This window comes from Pantherophis guttatus, chromosome 13 (genome assembly GCF_059756535.1).
Source record: "Pantherophis guttatus breed Tessera chromosome 13, ASM5975653v1, whole genome shotgun sequence".
NCBI lineage: Eukaryota > Metazoa > Chordata > Lepidosauria > Squamata > Colubridae > Pantherophis > Pantherophis guttatus.
In genome coordinates, this window is record NC_142075.1 from 23,139,526 (window position 1) to 23,159,177 (window position 19,652).

The following is a 19,652-nucleotide window of genomic DNA, read 5'->3' on the forward strand; positions in this document are numbered from 1 at the left end:
GGCAAGAAAACCACCAAGCTCAGAGAGCACCAAGGACCCCACAGTTGAAACTCCAGCTACAAATACTCCCTTCTAGGGTAGGATGCTTTCTAAAAGCCACCTCCCTCTTGGACCTGTAATATAACTCGGCCCTTTAGCCTTCAGGAGGCAACTATGGAGTGTGACAGGTAGGACTGTGTCTTGGTGCGCAGGGAGTTGTGGGGAAATGGCAAGGCAGGCTGATGGAACGATGCCTCCTTACATTCTTCGGTACAGCTGGCGTCTCGGGCCCAACAGATAAAACCGAAAGAACAGATTGAACAGGATGCAGATTGAAAACGCGGGGACAAAGGGATAATTCACCTCCCCTTTTAGAATGGCTGCTCACCATGTAGAGAAAACAACCCGCGTATAATGGGGAGCCCTGCCTCATTCTTCTTTTTGGTCCAAAGGACGAAATCCAAAGGAGGTTGGCCAGGAGCCGGCTGACAGGCTAGCAGGCTTTATTTAGTGAACGTTGTCTGTCTTAAGCTGGCTGTGTGGTTTACGCCTTTGAGCAGGTTCCAGCAGCGTTGCTGGCCCCGGGGGGGGGGGGGTCCTGAATGGTTCTCCTCAGAAGTAAGGCCTTGACTTCCCAAGGACTTTCTGTTGTGTATATGGGATGTCCTGTTAGCAACTTGCCTTCCTGACTGACTTGCAAAATCAGGAAATAAATCAGTCTGGTTGACAGAGGGACCAAACAGAAGCCGGAGGATAAACACAAAGCGTATCACACCACAAATGACAATTCCCAAAAGCCACTTGCAGAACTCGGGTTCCTACAGCGACATTTGCAAAAATAACAGCCAAGCTCAGCGAGCACCGAGGCCCCCTCCGGTCCTGATTTTCACGACCGTCAGGACCTCGATACCTCCACAGGCCTCGCTTTTCCCTTTATAGAGGTAGTCCTCAACTTACGACCACGCTTGAGCCCAAACATGCATGCTGCCGAGTGAGAAATCGGTTGAGCGAGTTTCGCCCCGTTTGACGACTTTTCCCGCCCTGTTTCTTAAGCGAATCGCTTAATCAGTAGCACGGTGGTGAAGCGAACGCAGCTTCCCCCGTGGACTTTGCGGGTCGGAAGGTCGCAAAAGGGGGAAATCCACTGCGACCGTCGTAAGTGTGAGTCGGCGGTCAAGCACCTGAATGTAAATCACGTCACCGTGGGGATGCTGCAACGGTCATAAACGTGAAAAACGGTCCCGAGTCCCTTTGTTTTTTTCAGTGCCGTCGTAACTTCGAACGGTCACTAGGTGAACTGTTGTAAGTCGAGGACTCCCTGTCCTGGATGTCTGTTGCCGTTTTGCCTCCTTTCAACACACTTTGGGAGGGATTTAATATTCAGGCCACACCGTAGCAATGTATTGTCGAGAAATGCAGGGGATCATAGGGGATTTTCGGTGCGGCGCAGCTGCCTCCGCTAAAAAGTTGCCTCCATCCATCAAGGACAGCCTTGCCTTATCGTTGACGCACAGGTAGAAGCGGAGTCCCTTTGCTTTCCCCGTTCTGCTGCTGTCATCGCTCGTATTTCCCTCATCCCTCACCGGTTTCTAAATCAGGGAGGCTCAGAGGGCAACAGGAAACAAAGTGAAAGAGGAAGGGGAGGGGAGAGGGGCTTTTAAATCCGAGAAAGGGGCCCCATCCTCTCTCTGCACGCTCAGGTCTCTTTTTGAAGTTCTTTGCCCGTTAACAGCTCCCTTTGAAGAGTTTTGCAGCCCGGCTCCAGTCATTAAGGAAAAGTGACAGGCAGCTCCAGGCAAACTTTGATATGATTTCTTTAGAACCCGATTCAAACACATCGCTGATCGGAAAGCTAAACTCTTATGCTTGATCCATCCCATCCAGAGGCGGGAGGACAGATTTGCAATTAAACCTGCATCTTCTGTTCTCCATTTATACAACACTCTTTTATCTATCTTTTATCTATCTATCTATCTATCTATCTATCTATCTATCTATCTATCTATCCATCCATCCATCCATCCATCCATCCATCACCTATATCTCCCTCCCTCCCTCCCCATCCATCCATCCATCCATCATCTATATCTCCCTCCCTCCCTCCCTCCCTCCCTCCCTCCCTCCCCATCCATCCATCCATCCATCCATCCATCCATTATATCTATCTCCCTCCCTCCCTTTCCATCCATCCATCCACCCATCATCTATATCTCTCTCCCTCTCCCTCTTTCCCAAGATTTCTGTAGTTTAAGCCCATAGTAAAGCCAGAGGTGCAGACGCTTCATACCCAGATGGATCTACTCTTGAGTTACTCATGGCCATTCACCGGGAAATTTGTAGGATTGCTTTATGCATGCGGGGAATGTTAGGCACAGCCCACATCCTGAAGCGGAGAGGGTTACAACTGACCAACTACGAACAAAATGCCAAATCCTAGTTTGATATTAACATGCGGACGCTACCGAGAGGCAACTCGGCTGCTTTTTTAACCCCGCCAGCTCTTGGTATTCAGCTCCGCTTTACATTCTTGGGTGAACCAGAGACGGCGGCTGAATTTCAACTCTCTGGCTTCCTCACCCAGTTGGCCAAGAACAGAGGAGTGATTGTTCTGTCGTTGCAGCGCTACCTTGACGAAGCCGACAGAGATAAGGAGCGCTACATGAAGGAGTTGGAGCAGTACCAGAAGACGGAGGCTTACAAGGTTTTTAGCAGGAAAACCCAGGACAGACAGAAAGGCAAAACACATCGGCAAGGTACGATCTCTAGAAGTAACATGCGGGCTCGTTTTATAGTAACACAGGTGGCCCTCGACTTACAACCACAACGGAGCCCAACGTTTCCCGTTGTTGTTGCTAAGCGAGACAGTCGTTGAGTGTTGCCCCATTTTGCGACCTTGCTTGCCACCGTTGTTAAGGGAATAACTGCAGTTGTTAAATTAGTAACCCAGTTGTTAAGTGAATCCGGCTTCCCCATGGATTCTGCTGGTCAGAAGGTGCAAAAGGGGATCACATGACCCTGGGATACGGCAATGGTCATAAATACGAGTCAGTTGCCAAGCAGCTGAGTTTTGATCACATGACCATGGGGATGCTGCAACAGTCATTAAGTGTGAAAAACAGTCGTAAGTCCCTTTTTGTCAGTGCCGTTATAACGTTGAATGGTCATTAAACAAACTGTTGTAAGTCGGAAACTGCTCATATAATGTCTGAGGGTCGTTATTGTAGATGTTCTTTTTTCGTACATTATATCACACACGATAACCGTCCAGGTATCAGGACCGTGCACACAATAAACCACAAATGTTTCACTTCTCTGCCCCTCCTTAGAACATCTATGCTTTCTGAGCAAGGGCACTGATGGCCAGAAGTTTACGTGGTTGCAGTTGCACTTTCTGCTGAGAGGATAAGAGGTTGAGTTGGATGGCAGGAGGCTTCCTGGGTGTCTGGGTGAATTGTGTCCATTTCCTTGACTGCAGAAGCAGTTGGGTTTCCTTCTGAGTGGTATTTCAGTCAGAGTTTCAGAGAGTACCTTCTGCTTGTATTCTTTCATTTACCTACATCTACGCATGCACATGTAATCTACACATTAAACACATGTAATCTACACATTAGGGATGCGGTGGCTCAGTGGCTAAGACGCTGAGCTTGTTGATCGAAAGGTCGGCAGTTCAGCGGTTCGAATCCCTAACACCACGTAACGGGGTGAACCCCCGTGACTTGTCTCAGCTTCTGCCAACCTCGAAAGCGCATAAAAAATGCAAGTAGAAAAATAGGGACCACCTTTGGTGGGAAGGGAACAGCGTTCCGTGAGCCTTTGGAAGTGAGTCATGCCGGCCACATGACCACGGAGACGTCTTCGGACAGCGCTGGCTCTTCGGCTTTGAAACGGAGATGAGCACCGTCCTCTAGAGTCCGGAACGACTAGCACATATGTGCGAGGGGAATCTTTACCTTTACCTTTACACATGCATACATGCAACAATTGCAGCTCCTCCTTAATTTACAACTGCGATTGGGATCAGAACTTCAGAGAGTAGCGTGGTTAAGTGAGTCACCCCTGATTTGATGACCCTTTTTTTTGCCATGGACGTTAAGCGAATCACTGCAGTTGTTAAGCAAATCATGCTGTTGTTAAGTGACTCCGACTTTCCCCATTGACTCTGCGTGTCAGAAGTGGCCAGGAAAGCCTCAAATGGCGATCCCATGATCTTTGGACGCTGCAATCATTGTAAACACATTGTAAATTTACTCCTCGTCTGTCTGTTTCAGAAGGAACACGCCCAGCTACTCACGACCATCAGGTAAATATCTTATTTTTTATGATAACATCTGGAGCTGATTCTTTTTTCATTAAGTGTTTGTCAGGGTTCCAAGTAAACACACCCATAGCAAACAAAACTCTGTGGCAGGTAGATTCCTCAAAGGATAAGTTTATTGGATATGTCATATTGGCACAGGCTGGTGAAAACCGACTCTGAACATTCCCGCGGTTTTCACCTAATTAAAAGTAAACGTTTTTCACTTTCCCAAAACAACCCGTCACATGGCCCAATCAGGATACAATCCAGTTGCTAGGTGACATCAGTCCCCTCCTTCCGAACACCTGCAGGAATGTCCTTGGTTCCCAAGAGAAAGTATTTTTGTTTTGACTATAATACCCAAACTATCTCTATTCCCCCCCTCCCTATCGCTCAGCTCCGGTGTGTCAGCACTGAAGCCTCAAAATGGCCTCAGTCAGGCCAACTTCAGGGTTGAAAGCGTTACTGGAATTAATTGAAGGGACATTGAGGCCCCCTATATTTAACAAGCAAGCCTGCTGAAAATAGAATGAAATATCATCCCATAGACCAAAGTTACAATAACCTCAATCCTGTCCGCTGGTAGATCTGCTGGACCAGTTGCGTAAGATTCTGTAAAATCTAATCTCAAACCTTAAAAGAGAAAACAAGAACCTCATTGTTGGGACTGGGTGATGCTAAGCAAAGGAGAGAAACACCTCCCCCTCCCCATTTTGGTATCCAAGTAGCAAGTGGTCCCTTTTCATTTTTTTTTTCATTTTTTTTTTTTTTTTTTTGCTTTAATTTGTATGCCGCCCTTCTCCGGAGACTCAGGGCAGCTTACAATGCGTTAAGCAATAGCCTTCATACTTTTGTATATTTACAAAGTCAGCTTATTGCCCCCACAATCCGGGTCCTCATTTTACCTACCTTAGAAAGGGTGGAAGGCTGAGTCAACCTTGAGCCTGGTGAGATTCGAACTTGCAGTAATTGCAAGCAGCAGATGTTAATAACAGTGCTTTAGTCCACTGTACTATCAGGCTCTTTTCTACGTGGTCCTTTGCAGTTCTGGATGCTTGGGATCCATTGGGTTGCTGTTGTTCTGACCTAGGCTCCCCGAGAAAGCTTAAATCACATGCCTAGTCCCCAAAAATCCTCTTTTATTTAAACAGCTGTGAATTATGGTCATTCACGGCCCGTAATAATTCACAAACATTCTGTGAAGAGTCAGATGGATGTCTGCCACAGTCTTTCAAGGTAATGCTGATAAGCACCCACCTTTATCTCCCTTGAAACGCTGCCAGAGACCTAATTGCCAATTAGTTTTGCAAGGCCAAACGGAGCACAGAGTCAAACGGAGCTTTGAACCAACCAGAATGAACAAATCGCTTCCTGCAAAGGCTCACGTCCGTTTGCTCCTCTTTTAAGTCTTATGGGAGGGGCCAATCATCTCCAAGCCTTACTTCCGAGTTGCCCCTTTTGTCTTAACTGTTCTTGCTTCTTGGCAACGCTGCGCATGCGCACACTGGGAACAGGCTCCCCCTGTTCTTCTGCCTTGCTGATGTCAGGTTCTGGAGGCTCCGGAGGCAGCACGTACCTCCCAGATGGCCCTTTTTCTGCCTCCAATGCAGAGCCCTCGTCCGAGCCTTCCCTAGACTCCAGGACTGGCCCACGTTCCTCCCCAACCTCCTCAGTGTCCGAATCTGCTGCCAGCTCTGCTGGCGGACCACAACAGCTGCATTAAGTAACCCACCCTAGGGAATGGGCGGTGGCGATGCCATGCAACCATGTTATTCCTCTAGAATTTCTCAGCAGCTGTACTGGGATCACACTTGCTGGATTTTCTCCTTTCCCCACAGAGTAGCACGGCTAAATGGCTCTTCCCAACAGTATCGTTTTCTGCAAACTTGGTGTGTAGGGGATGAGCAGCCTGAGCCCGAGAGAGGGAAAGGTCAAACGTGTCACTAGTCTCGAGTCCCTTCGCGCCCACAAGAAGTCCAGCCCACCTTGAATTCCGTAGACTCTTATCTATCACCAAACTGCACTATGAGCAATTCAGAGTCTTGTAGACAGTTTAAGCTTGCAATAAACCCTCATACTGTATATATTTGAACTGCCTGGGTTTCTGATTTTCCAGCGCTTGACACTTGACTGACTATAAATCTTATTCTATGGCCTAGCAAGCGCAAAAGAGAATGTCTTTTTAGCGGTAGGCCCATCATCTTTGAACTCCTGGTTCAAGTGTTTAAAAGCTTCTTACTGTTCGCCATTTTACACCAATGTTGCATTTTCTAGAACGTTACTCTAATCCTTTTGATCAGCCTTGGAAGTGCTGGGTGCCCCTTAGAGGCACTTGAATAACTATTTAAAACAGAATCGGGTTTACATTCCTGGTTTGGGAGTGCTTCACTCATAGCAGTCCTAAATCAACCCAGGAGCACTGCAGCCAGCTGTTGGACCAGATAATAATTTTCACGCAGCAGAATGAAAAAGCAGGGTTGTAGGCAACGCATTCAACCATTATTCTTAAGATTTAAGAATTTCGTTTGGCGTTCTCCATTCTGTTAATTCCATTTTTTGGAAAGAATTTTTTTTTTCCAAACAAGTATATGAAACTACACCAAGTGGGGATAGTTGTTTTTGTATCTAGCTAGAATTCATTAACTTAACAGCCGTTCTCCAAAAGCAAATTCGTCTGTTTCCATTGCCAACATAATGTCGGAATACACTTAACATCTGCAAGAAAACAACCGAGCTAAGAGAGTACAAGGACCCCACAGTCGTCGTCCTCCTCCTCCTCCTCCTCTCCACAAACTCCATTCCCCTTCTAGCACTGATGATATTACCTAGCTGGGTAATGAAACGACTGCAAGAAGCCGACCAAGCTCAGAGAGCCCCAAGGACCTCTTAATTTCAACCCTGAGCCACAAAAAACATTCTCCTTTATCAAGGATTCGGGGTAATTCCTGCAATCTCAGAATCGAGGCCCGTCCCAGGAACACAACACAGTTCTTCTCACACCGCCAAGTCAGTTGACGTGTCCCCGAATCGCCTCTTTTAAGGACCAGGAAAGCAGCCGTCGCAATCGGGAGTTTCTCGTCTTCATGACACCCCGACATTAAGCCCGAACAAATGCAATACCCTTTTTGCAATAAAAGGGTAATGAGATCTCTGTTGATGTTATCCCCACGAGTGGTTTAAATTGTAGGAGACCCCCCCTCCCCCTCCCCCCGGGAGATTCTTCATATGTTGGCAAAATGTACCCGCTAATGGAAAGGGGCTGACAGTTTTCATTAATATGCTTCCATTAAGGCTGGCAGTCTTTGCCTGATCTCTGGGACCTAATTGCTTGTAGTGGGGAGGGTGCATACAGGGAACCTCCTAGGAGAAGCAATAATTTGTCCTTGGGGCTCACCCCCCCCCCCCAAATCCGCTTTCATCAATTCTTAAAGAGTTCCTCCTCCTCCTCACCGCTTTTAATGCCGGTTTCCTTTGGGGTCTAATGAAAGCTGGTTTTAAGCCGTGTCGTTGCCTTAGGCAAATATTCCCCTCCTGCCCCTTCGGTCCCTGATACGTTCTTTTATAATGAATTTTATCGTGACGCTGCCTCTGAGATGGTTCCTCAAATCGGAATAGGGAGGGGTCATGGCGTTCAGAGGACCAAGTCATTCGTTTCGTTCCTTGGTTTGATGCGGAGAGGTTGTTGGGAGCCATTGCAAAACGAGCCCTACCCCCAAAGGTTTTTCACTCCATCCCAGGAATTGGGTAGGGAGGGTATGTCTCACTTAAGGAAAAGAAGGACGAGGGGGTGAAGTGATAGCAGGGTTCCAATATCTGAGGGCTCTCACATACCCTTTGGAGAGGGCATCCGGTTTTATATTTATTGATATTAAGATTTATTTATTATGATTCATTGCACAGTCAACCAGGTGTCTAGGCTGGATTTAGCATTTTTGTCCACCTATTCCCAAGGACCCAGGAAAGGCAGATGTTCTTGTTGTTGTTGTTGCTTCTTCTTCTTCTCCTTCTTCTTCTTCCTCCTCCTCCTCTTCTTCTCCTCCTTCTCCTTCTCCTTCTCTTCCTCTTCCTCTTCTTCTCTTCCTCTTCTTCCTCTTCTCCTTCTCCTTCTTCTTCTCCTTCTCCTTCTCCTTCTCTTTCTCCTTCTCTTCCTCTTCCTCTTCTTCTCTTCCTCTTCTTCTTCTTCCTCCTCTTCTTCCTCTTCTTCTCCTTCTCCTTCTCCTCCTTCTCCTTCTCCTTCTCCTTCTCCTTCTCCTTCTCCTTCTCCTTCTCCTTCTCCTTCTCCTTCTCCTTCTCCTTCCCCTCCTCCTCCTCCTCCCCCTCCTCCCCACAAACTCCATTCCCTTCTAGCACTGATGATACTACCTAGCTGGGTAATGAAACAACTGCAAGAAAACCACCAAGCTCAGAGACCACAAGGACCCCAGAGTCCTCCTCCTCCTCCTCCTCCTCTACAAGAGCTTTCAAGGGTTGCATGGAAGTTTGTCTCCCTCTTAAAGACCTGCCAGGTGCTTCACCAAACTGGTGAAGCACCTGGTGTGAAGCACCCCAGTGTGAAGCCCCGAGATTGAACTTCCAAAATTCCCTTGTAGGGCCTTAAGCCCTTAGCTTGGCTCCAAGTTATGTTTGACGCTTTGTTCAAAACCTGAGGTGTTCAATCTTAAAAAAAAATTTAAATAAATAAAAAGGCCAGAGTCCTAACCAAACAAAAGACTCGGCCCCTGCTTGATAGATCTCGCTGGCAGACAGGATGCTTTTAGCTGCTTAAAAACTCTGCTTCTTGCCAATCTCTTTCATTCTTGCACAACTGTTTTGACGGCGGTTGTTACAGCAAAGGTAACAGAGGAATTGCCAGGGCCAGCTCTGAAAGCCAAAATTCCTGACCGAAGATCCGAGAATTGGAAAAACAGAAATACTTGGGGTTTCGTCAAGCTATTTTCCTGAACCCTGTGCACATTTTGGCTTGTAATTCAGTCTATAACCTCCTCCCTGATTTAGTTAGGAACTCTGTCCTTTCAGTCTTGCCTTCAACGTTAGGCCACCTTCCCCAAATCTCTGCGTTGGGTGCGTTTGTTTGAATAGGAACTCCAGTTCACTGTGGGGGGGCGGTACCTAACGGAAGAGTTTGCGGGAAGGATTTTCTTTGCAGGTGACTGCCTTTGGTGCCTGCGTGTTAGAAGGAAGACTTACAGACTTAGAATGGCTTTATTGACACTTTGAATCAGAGGTGGGTTTCAGCAGGTTCTGACCAGTTCTGGAGAATCGGTAGCGGAGATTTTGAGTAGTTCGGAGAACCGGTAGTAAAAATTCTGACTGGCCCCGCCCCCATTTATTCTCTGCCTCCCGAGTCCCAGCTGATCGGGAGGAAATGGGGATTTTGCAGTAACCTTCTCCTGGATTGGGCAGGGGGGGATGGAAATTTTACAGTATCCTTCCCCTGCCACGCCCACCAAGCCATGCCCACAGAACCGGTAGTAAAAAATTTTGAAACCCACCACTGCTTTGAATGTACACTAATCGGCATAGATTAAAATGAAATTTTGTTACATACAGCTCTCAAATGGTCACCACTCCAATACACACTACATAAACATGAAAAAAATATAAATAAGAAAATATGCGTATACCCATATATCCACATATATTATATGACACAGAGAAACAACACAGTCTAGTTCAGATGTATAAATGTACATGCGAGAAAAACAAATCTTGCGAGTTTACCATGCTGATGGCATAACGTGGAACAGGCCCGAAATCCCTGCTTGCTTTCTTATTTAAAAAAGATGTTGAGACCCTAGAAAAAGTGCAGAGAAGAGCATCCAAGATTATTAGGGGACTGGAGGCTAAAACGTACGATGAACGGTTGCAGGAACTGGGCATGGCTAGTCTAGTGAAGAGAAGGACCAGGGGAGACATGAGAGCAGTCTTCCCATATTTGAGGGGCTGCCACAGAGAGGAAGGGGCCAACCTGTTCTCCAAAGCAACTGAAGGCCAGAGAAGGAACAACGGATGGAAACTGAACAAGGAGAGATTCAACCTGGAAATAAGGAGGTATTTTCTGACAGTGAGAACAATCAACCGATGGAACAGAAGTTGCCTTCGGAAGTTGTGGGAGCTTCATCCCTGGAGGCTTTCAAGAAGAGACTGGACTGCCCTCTGTCAGAAATGGTGTAGGGGTCTCCTGCTTGGGCAGGGGGTTGGACTAGATGACCTACCAGGTCCCTTCCAACTCTGTTAATCTGTAAATTATCATAAAGTCCTTCCTTTGATTAATGCCTGAAAAGGGTTAATAGCCTTCAGAGTTGTTTCATATTCTGAATTTTCAAGACGCAACTTTGTCTGATTGCAGAAGGAACCGGATACAAAGGAGAGGTCAGTGTTCGATATTCCCATATTTACCGAGGAGTTTTTAAACCACAGTAAAGGTGAGCAGAACGAAATAAAAACTCGCATTCTCTTTCTCCTTTCACATTTTGCGTGTTCTCAAAAGTTTTGGCATGCGATGGAGCGATACTACCGATATCTATTCAGGGATATATATATGGTGTGGACATCCCTGGTTTAAAACCTATGATTACGTCATTTTAAAAAAAGGAAGACATATTTTTCTGTTGCCTTATTATAGTAAATCTTGCAGCTAATAACAGCTGAATTAAGATAATGCATTTGCCAGAAGTCTTGCAGCAGTTGGAGCCAAAACTGGCACCCTCATAGTGTCTCTCTAGAAGAGCTGTGCCAATTCTGAGCTCACACAATAGTTGTGCAGGCCTAGGAAAATGCACTCTTAAATCCAGGAAACACAAGTTCCTTTATGGAATTTATTCACTTATTTCGCTTAAGGCATCTACAGAGATTATGCAATTCCTTTGTGGAAGTAATGACAGAATAAAATAACGGTATCCTGATTTGCGTGTCTTTAATGTTTGCCATTTTGCCAGAAAAGATGGGCAGCAAAATTACACCAGCTTTAATCTACTGTGTGATTTCCCCCCACCCCCAGTTTCCTTAGAAACCCTTTGATCAGAGTTGATAATACGTAACCGTTTGATTAGAACTCCTCCAACACATCTTAGGAAAAAAAAGCTTCATTTAATCTAATGAAATGCTAAGGGCATGTAGGACCATCTCTGAACATGTTTTATAATAAATTCTTGATTGCTTGCTAAAATTAATTTAAAAGTAATTTTATCCTAAATAGAATTTCAAAAATGAGTCATCAGACCCCAAACCCCAAGTCTTCTTCCTCTACCTTTTAAAGACTTTAAAGAGAAACTTCTTTGAAGAATTTGATATAAAGTTTGTCGATCGGGGTGGGGAAAGGTGTCCCGTTTATGACTTGTGGACTTCTGGAACTCCCAGAATTCCTGAGCCAGGAAGTTGAAGCACACAAGTCATAAAGGGCCCATCGTTCCCCACCACTGTTCTAGATCAGGGGTCTCCAACCTTGGCATCTTTAAGCCTGGGGGACTTCAACTCCCAGAATTCCCCAACCAGCTTTCCCCAGCTCTGGCTGGGGAATTCTGGGAGTTGAAGTCCACCAGTTGCCAAGGTTGGAGACCCCTGTTCTAGATGATACCATTGCGGCTATACAACTCGGTTAATGTTCCTGATGGTAAGAAGAATTTAAGACTGGGTTCCCCAACGTTGACAACTTCAAACTGAGTGGATTTCAACTGGCTGGCTGGGAAATTCTGGGAGTTGAAGTCCACCTGCCTTAAAAGTGGCCAAGGTTGGAAAACCTGGTTTAAGAAGAAATTGTACTTATTTCATTTGAAACTGTTGGGATTTCTCACTCGCTTTGCAGAATGCATTAAGCAGAAATTACCTTTTGTTCAGAAGCATGCAAATGTGAGTAGATAAATAGGTACCACTTTGGTGGGAAGGTAACAGAGAAGCGTCTACGGACAAACTGGCTCCCTCGGCCAAGAAACAGATGAATCTTTACCTTTACCTTCTTAATAACGACATCTCTTAATTCTATAAATCCCTTTATCTTGTCTTTCTTTGAACCGATCCTATGGCTCCGTGGCCGATCAAGAGACGAGAAATGAGGGGAATGATCTGTGGGCCCAAACCTTTCCCCGCTCAGGCCAAATCTTCTGAATTTTAAATAACATGGTTCTCACACTCTTCTCTGTTGTTGTCAGCGCGAGAAGCCGAGCTGCGCCAGCTTCGCAAGTCCAACATGGAGTTTGAGGAAAGGAACGCGGCCCTCCAGAAGCACGTGGAAAGCATGAGGACTGCGGTGGAGAAGCTGGAGGTGGACGTGATCCACGAGCGCAGTCGCAACACGGTGTTGCAACAGCACTTGGAAACCTTACGGCAAGCTCTAGCCAGTAGCTTCGCCGGGGTCCCCTTACCAGGTGAACAATAGCCCTTAGACTTATATACCACTTCACAGTGCTTTACAGCCCTCTGTAAGCGGTTTACAGAGTCAGCATATTTGCCCCCAACAATCTGGGTCTTCATTTTACCGACCGCAGACGGAAGGAAGGAAGGCTGAGTCAACTTTGAGCCGTGAGAATCGAACTGCTGGCAGTCGGCAGAATTAGCCTGCAATACTGCATTCTAACCACTGCGCCACCGCGGCTCTTACATCGGCCTTTAGTAGAAGCACCTCCTCCTTCACGGGGTTACGTCCACCGTCTTTCTTTTCACGCTTGGGTTCGATCTCTTTGATGTTTCAAATTTGAAGCGACCCTTTGAGAATGTTTAGAAATAGTTCTCCAGGTGATGCGTCCTTCCCCCCTTCCCCCGAATGGTTCTGCCAGGTGAAGCTTAGATGCCATCACCCAACGCACGATGGGTCCTAAATGCTTAAAGGGTCAGCTTTGGAACAAAGTGAGCCTCTGGTAGGTTTCTTCTTCCGGGGCCTACATTCAAGGTTTAAACTGCCGGAATGAAGCCACCTCCCTGGCTTTGTCTTTGGCAATCCATAAGAGCTCTCACAACTGTCACAAGACGGTTGTCCTAAAAGCGAACACCCTTTTTCCCCAGAAGGCAAATAAAAGGGCAAGCAGGAAGCCCCTCTCAGCCGTTTTAGTTCTGAGGTTGCCTCTAAAACCAGGGCTGTCCGACCTTGGCCACTTCTAAGACTTGTGGACTTCAACTCCCATGGCTGGCTGGGGAATTCTTGAGAGTTGAGAGTCCACAAGTCTTAAAAGTCGTCAAGGTTCCTGCTCTAGAATGTGTCGGGCTCCGAGGAAGCACTGGGAACATGGGTCATGCTTGAGGCCGACGCTTCGCTTTGTAGCACGCTCGCTTACCATCCTCTTTGGTTGCGCTGAACGTTGTCCAAGACAGGGGTCACCAAGCTTTCGGACCTCAGGGACCACCAAATTCATAATTTTAAGTCCCGCGGACCACTAATATGATCTGCCTAATGACTGGCTGGCTGGGTGTGGCTAGGTGGTCGTGTGACTGGGTGGGCGTGGCCAACTCGATGTCATTCGTGTCGAGGGGCACCTCGCTGGCCTTTACTCGCCCCTCCCCTCCCAGCCACTCCTCGCCTGCCTGCCCAGGCTCCTTAGGGCTCCAACAGGAAGCAGTTGTTGGAGCTAAGCAGCCACCACGAGAAAGAGTCGGCAAAACAGCTCAGTTCAAATTGGATCTGGCCAAGAAGAAGGCTCAGCAGAAGCACCTCACTGAGGACTACGAGCATGGGCTTTCCAAGCAGAGGGAAGACCTGTGGGAGTGCAAGGCCAGTTCCAGGCCATGAGGCAGTCCCACTGGAACAAGGCCCTCCGGCTCTTCGCCACCAGCGGTGCTTCCCTCCAGCCTTCACCCAAAGCCCCACACCAGGAAGTTGAAGCAGACCCTGAATCAGAATTTCTGCCCCCCTCCGACCCGCACAAAAAGACCCCGAAGGGGGGAGACTCTCTGCAACAACGCAAACGTTCATTGCATGTATCTGTCCCAGGGGCCGTAGTTTGAGGACCCCTGATTTAGTGCAATAGAAAAAATGCAAACAATTTTTCTGAGGACCACCAAAATTTTCTCGTGGACCACCGGTTGGTGACCACTGTTCTAAGAAACAAAATTAGAGCACCCAGGTTTGTATGGGTTGGAGTATGGTTGCCCAACAGAGCCCCATTCTGCTGCTTCTCTACCCTGCAGGTAGCCTCCATTCCTTGGGAAGGCATTTGCCAAGTGGCTGGTCTTCTGTTTCTGTTTTCCAGGGAGCGGGGAGATCCCCACCTTAGACACTATTGATTCCTACATGAATCGGCTGCACAACCTTATCCTGGCCAACCCACAGGAGAATGAGACCCTTATAGCGACAGTCCGGGAGGTGGTAAACCATCTTGAACGTTAATCACTTGGTGAGTTTCTAGTTACCTGATCAGGACCTCTGGGAATTCAGAGCTGAATGGAACTCTTGCCCCAGACCGTACAAAACCATGTGCAGCTACCACCAAACTCTTAGCACTTTTCCACAGATAAACCAATCCTCCCACGGTGCTTTCCTTTCAGTAATGTTTATGTCTTTCTGTATTTCAAAGAATGTACATTCTTCAAAACAACTAAAAGCAGAAGCATAGTTGCTTTGTTTCCCTTCCCTTCCCTTCCCTTCCCTTCCCTTCCCTTCCCTTCCCTTCCCTTCCCTTCCCTTCCCTTCCCTTCCCTTCCCTTCCCTTCCCTTCCCTTCCCTTCCCTTCCCTTCCCTTCCCTTGCCCTGCCCTTGCCCTGCCCTGCCCTGCCCTTTCCTCTCCTCTCCTTTATATCTTCCTTTCCTTTCTTTTCCCTTTTTATCTTCCTTCCCTTCCCTTCCCTTCCCTTCCCTTCCCTTCCCTTCCCTTCCCTTCCCTTCCCTTCCCTTCCCTTTCCATCCCCCTCTTCCCCTCCCCTATTTCCCTGTCAATCCATAAGGCTCAATCCTTGCCTTCTCAATTGTGAATTGAGAGTCGGGGGAAAAAAAGTAAAAAAACAAAAAACAAATGCCCTTTCAGTTCAGGTCCATCTGCGCTGGAGATGCCAGAGGAGCCCAACCTTTCCGTGCCCGACCTTCGATAATCACTGCCAAGTGCTGTTAATTGCACGCTCGCCATTCTCTCCTGGCGTCGGCGGAGGAGCCCGCTGTCCTTCCAGCGAGCAGCCAGATGGAACAGACAACGGTTCTAAGCCAAGCCCGCTCTCCCCGCAGGGATGCATCAGCCACACTTCTGCTGCCCTTTGTTGAAGGGAAGCAGCTTGTGGATGCGAGCCTGGGATTTTTCCACAGCTGATCGGCCCCCTCCTTTTGACAAAGCATCTCTTTCGGGGATGGTGGCGGCGGCGGTAGCTATTCTGCCCAGAAGCTGCCAAGGCAGACTTGCGGGATTCGTGCCATGACAGAACATGGCAGTTCCGTTTAGACGGGCTCTGGAAGGGCAGCCGAGGCTGGAGGCCAGATGTTTCCCTTCCTGGTTTCTCCTTTTCAACCGAGGCCTGTCCAAGGTTTCAGAGGCCCCAAAGGCTCCTAGTCCCCATTTGATTTTCTGATGAGGAATCCTGGGAGAGTTAAGAACATTCCTTGGGGCATCCAAGGACAAGCGTGACTTCCTTCTTGAAAAAGAAAAAGTGGTTTCAACTACTTCTAGAAATGACAACCCCAGAAAAGTCCCCGAACAAACTCTTCCCTTGCTTCCTTATTATTTTCCCCCCCATCGATGACATGTTCTCACTACCTAAAAATAACCCAAACAAGACTGTTAAGAGTGCTGGTTCCCAATGGGTGGGACTCACAAAGGCGCCTGGTGGCCTCACCTCAGCAGCTCCCTTCAGTGGGAGGTGATACTAAAAGTGAAGGAGAACGGGTGGAGCAGGGTTGTCCAACCTTGACAACTTTTTAAGACTTGTGGACTTCAACTGCCGACTTGAAGAGTTGTGGATTTCAACTCCCAGAATTCCCCAGCCAGCATGGAAATTCTGGGAGTTGAAGTCCACAAGTCTTAAAAGTTGGGAATTGCAGTCCACAGCTCTTAAAGTTAGATTAGATTAGATTAGAATACTTTATTGGCAAAGTGTGATTGGACATACAAGGAATTTGTCTTTGGTGCATATGCTCAGTGTACATAAAAAGAAAAGATACATTCGTCAAGAATCATAAGGTACAACACTTAATGATAGTCGTAGGGAACAAATAAGCAATCATACCACGAAGCAATATAAATTGTAAGGATACAAGCAACAAAGTTACTGTCATACAGTCATATGTGGGAGGAGATGGGTGATAGGGACGATGAGAAGATTAATAGTAGTGGAGACTTAGTGAATAGTTTGACAGTGTTGAGGGAATTATTTGTTTAGCAGAGGGATGGCGTTTGGGAAAAAGTTGTCCTTGTGTCTAGTTGTTCTGGTGTGCAGTCCTCTATAGCGTCATTTTGAGGGTAGGAGTTGAAACAGTTTTATGTCCAGGATGCAAGGGGTCTAAATATTTTCACAGCCCTCTTTTTGACTCCTGCAGTATACAGGTCCTCAATGGAAGGCAGGTTGGTAGTAATTGTTTTTTTGTAGTAATTGTTACTTTGGTAGTAGTTGTTAAAGTTGTCAAGGTTGGACACCTCTGATCCGGGAGATGGTGCAGGTGATTTCAAAGCAGGTCACGTGGGTTAACAATTCATGTCTGCTAGCAAGTGTGACTTCTAGGGCCAATTTATCTCTCAAGGCACAATCTCTCCATGGAGCTTAGTTGAGTTGGGCTTAACTCTTCAAAGATACCTTCACAAAACCCCAGCTCCTCTTCTAATCCACCTTTCTCCTCCTCTTCTGTTTTATCTGCAGTTTCTAGGATTTTTTTTCTCTCTTAAAGGGAGAAAGAAGCCTGGAACGAGACCCCTGGTGTGGAACTAAGCCAAGAAATAAAAGGCAAAAATTTGGAGATAAGCTCCAGTTGTTTCCTTAAAGCTTGAGGACTATGTTTTTGAGAAGTCACAATAAGATAATGGCCCAGTTTTTCTGCCCAGTCCTCCATTCCTTATCGTTTATCCACTAGCCATGGACTAAACTGCATTGAACAAACGCAATGGCTACGCTTCGTTCTCATTTGAGTCCACATTGTTGTATTTTTTCATTGCAACGAAAACTAAGCTCCAAAGTGGTGGTGCTCCAAAGGAGAGCATTTTCCCTGCCTCTTTATTCCTTAATTTCATGTCAGTCTTGCTTGTCCAACACGAAAGTCCCTGGGCTTCCCTTGGTGAGAAGAAGACCAATCAGCTTGGAGAGAAGAAGACCGACCAATGCCTTCTTCTGACATTAAAAACACAAGATCTTCACGTGCATTGTAGTCCAACTTATTTTTGTTTTGTAGCATGCTTACTTAGTTTGGTGTACGCAGGAGTCTTACTCCAATCTCTCTCTCTCTTTCAAAACCAGAAAACACGCAAAGAGTCTCATGTATGTGTCTGGGAGGGTGTGTGTGTGTGTGTGTGTGTGACATTTCTCCCCCTTTTCTGGTAAAATGTGATGATGCTTCAGAAATAAATGATGTGAAAAAGGGGATGTCCATTTCTTTGGTGCTTATTTCCTGACTACCCCGTTTTCCCGAAAATAAGACCCAACTGGAAAATAAGGCCTAGCATGATTTTTCAGGATGCTCGTAATATAAGCCCTACCCCCAAAATAAGCCCCAGTTAAGATCGTCAGAAGACAGATGTGTTTAGTACTGTATTTCCCCCGCAAAATAAGACCTAACCGGAAAATTAGCCATAATGTGAAAATTAATATAAGACCTGGGCTTATTTTGGGAGAAACATGGTAGCTGAAGAATTCACTTTTTTCTCTTATAACTATTAAGCAGTTTTGCAGCAGTGAAAGCTGCCCAGGTACAACCAGGTGTTATACAGGTATAATATACAGGTAAAATGCAAGAGATTATGCCGTGTAGAGATTCCACCTTACGCTCATGACTTGCTGAGCCTACTTTTATCCACTCCAGCCCTTTGCCAGCCTGATGCCTTCTGGATTTTCTAGAACAGAAGCTTTCAGATTTCCCAGGCTGAAGAGAAAAAGCTGAGAATTAAAATCCAAAACATATAAAGGGCTCCAGATTGGAGAAGTCTCTTAACAAATTGCATCGATCTGTTTCAATTAGCTGCTTTTGTGTGAGAGCAACTATTGACACTTATTTCAAATCCCCATTTCCAGTTGGTTGTTTTTATTTATAGATGTTTATATAGATGTTAATCCCATTTTTATTACTTTATAAGTAACTCAAAGTGGCAAACATACCTAATACTCCTTCCTTCCTCCTATTTTCCCCACAACAACAAACCCTGGATTGGACTGAGAGAGAAGAGAGAGGGACTGGCCCAAAGTCACCCAGTCCTGAATTTCATGCCTAAAGTGGGACTTGAACTCGTGATCTGTTTCCAAATAAAGAAGACGCTCATTTGATCCCCTCACCACAAAACCCAAACAATGCACACTTTTTAAAAAAAAAAAAAAAAAGCCAAAGGCACTTCAATTTAATTGCAGTCTGAAAATGTAGACCTTGCCTTCTGGTTTATAAATTTAGCTTCTCTGGGTTTCAATTCAGAATATATCCAGATATGCTAAAATCATCTTTATAGTAATAATTCACAGGAGATTTCCCTAATCTGCAGGCTGAAGAAAGAAGATCCATCTTTTGTAGCATGGAGATCAAACGTAACCAGAGTCACTTGCCGGCTCTAATAACGCTTGGTTTTAAGAAAACGCCGCTGTTTCTCCAGAAGTGTTTTTCAAAAAAGAATGAATGTGCTTTCCTAACATTGCCTTCATTAAACACGATTAAGACCAGATTTGTTCTGACCTTAATTTTAATTGCATTTTAATGAGGGTGAATTTTATCCAGCATCACTTTGCCACTTGGAACCTGCTGTCAGTTTTCAGTACCACTCGGTACCCGGACAATACCGAATTGCAATATGCTCATTTCCTCGTTCCTCTTTTTGAATTGGGTTCTGCCAGCATGAGAAGCAATGTGCCTTGTGGATTTTAAAAGCAATAATCATGAGTCTTCAGGGCCAACCATCCTCAAGATGGCGAGACTTCCCTCGAGGAAGCCTAGATGAGATTGTTCTGCTTGTTTGTCTTTGGGGAATCTGCGCTCCCCGGCTTTGCAACGATCTCTTACAAATATTTGTGCAGAAGCAATTTCAGAATTTCCCCGTTTCTAAGGAGATTCAGGCAGTCAGCTCTAGGAGAAATCCCTTTTTGATTTGTAGAAAATCTACTGCAAGCCTGCAAATCCCTCCTGAGCTAGGCAGACCAATAGATAGTCCTTGACTTGCAACTATTCGTTTAGTGACCGTTCAAAAGTTACAATGGCCCTGAAAAAAGTTGACTTTCTCGCAGTTACGACCGTTGCCGCATCCCCATGATCACCTGATCAAAACCCAGATGCTTCACATTTCAT

The 19,652-nt window shown here is 46.3% G+C and overlaps 1 protein-coding gene across 27 annotated transcripts in view; it reads left to right on the plus strand.

Moving 5' to 3' along the window:
- HMG20A (high mobility group 20A) overlaps positions 1 to 19,035 on the plus strand; it is a 48,706-nt gene extending 29,671 nt beyond the window's left edge. For 9 of the 27 annotated variants that reach the window (XM_060689491.2, XM_087878147.1, XM_087878141.1 and 6 more), the window contains 6 exons: positions 2,600 to 2,732; positions 4,248 to 4,279; positions 10,626 to 10,701; positions 12,424 to 12,639; positions 14,455 to 14,598; positions 17,039 to 17,750. In XM_060689491.2, coding sequence (XP_060545474.1) covers positions 2,600 to 2,732; positions 4,248 to 4,279; positions 10,626 to 10,701; positions 12,424 to 12,639; positions 14,455 to 14,591 — 594 coding nt within the window. In that variant the 3' untranslated portion in view covers positions 14,592 to 14,598; positions 17,039 to 17,750. Of the gene's footprint in view, positions 1 to 2,560; positions 2,733 to 4,247; positions 4,280 to 10,625; positions 10,702 to 12,423; positions 12,640 to 14,454; positions 14,599 to 17,038; positions 17,751 to 18,858 lie in introns of those variants that run through there. The other 18 variants (XM_087878145.1, XM_087878148.1, XM_060689487.2 and 15 more) reach the window with 5 other exon arrangements.
- Positions 19,036 to 19,652: the final 617 nt, after the last annotated feature.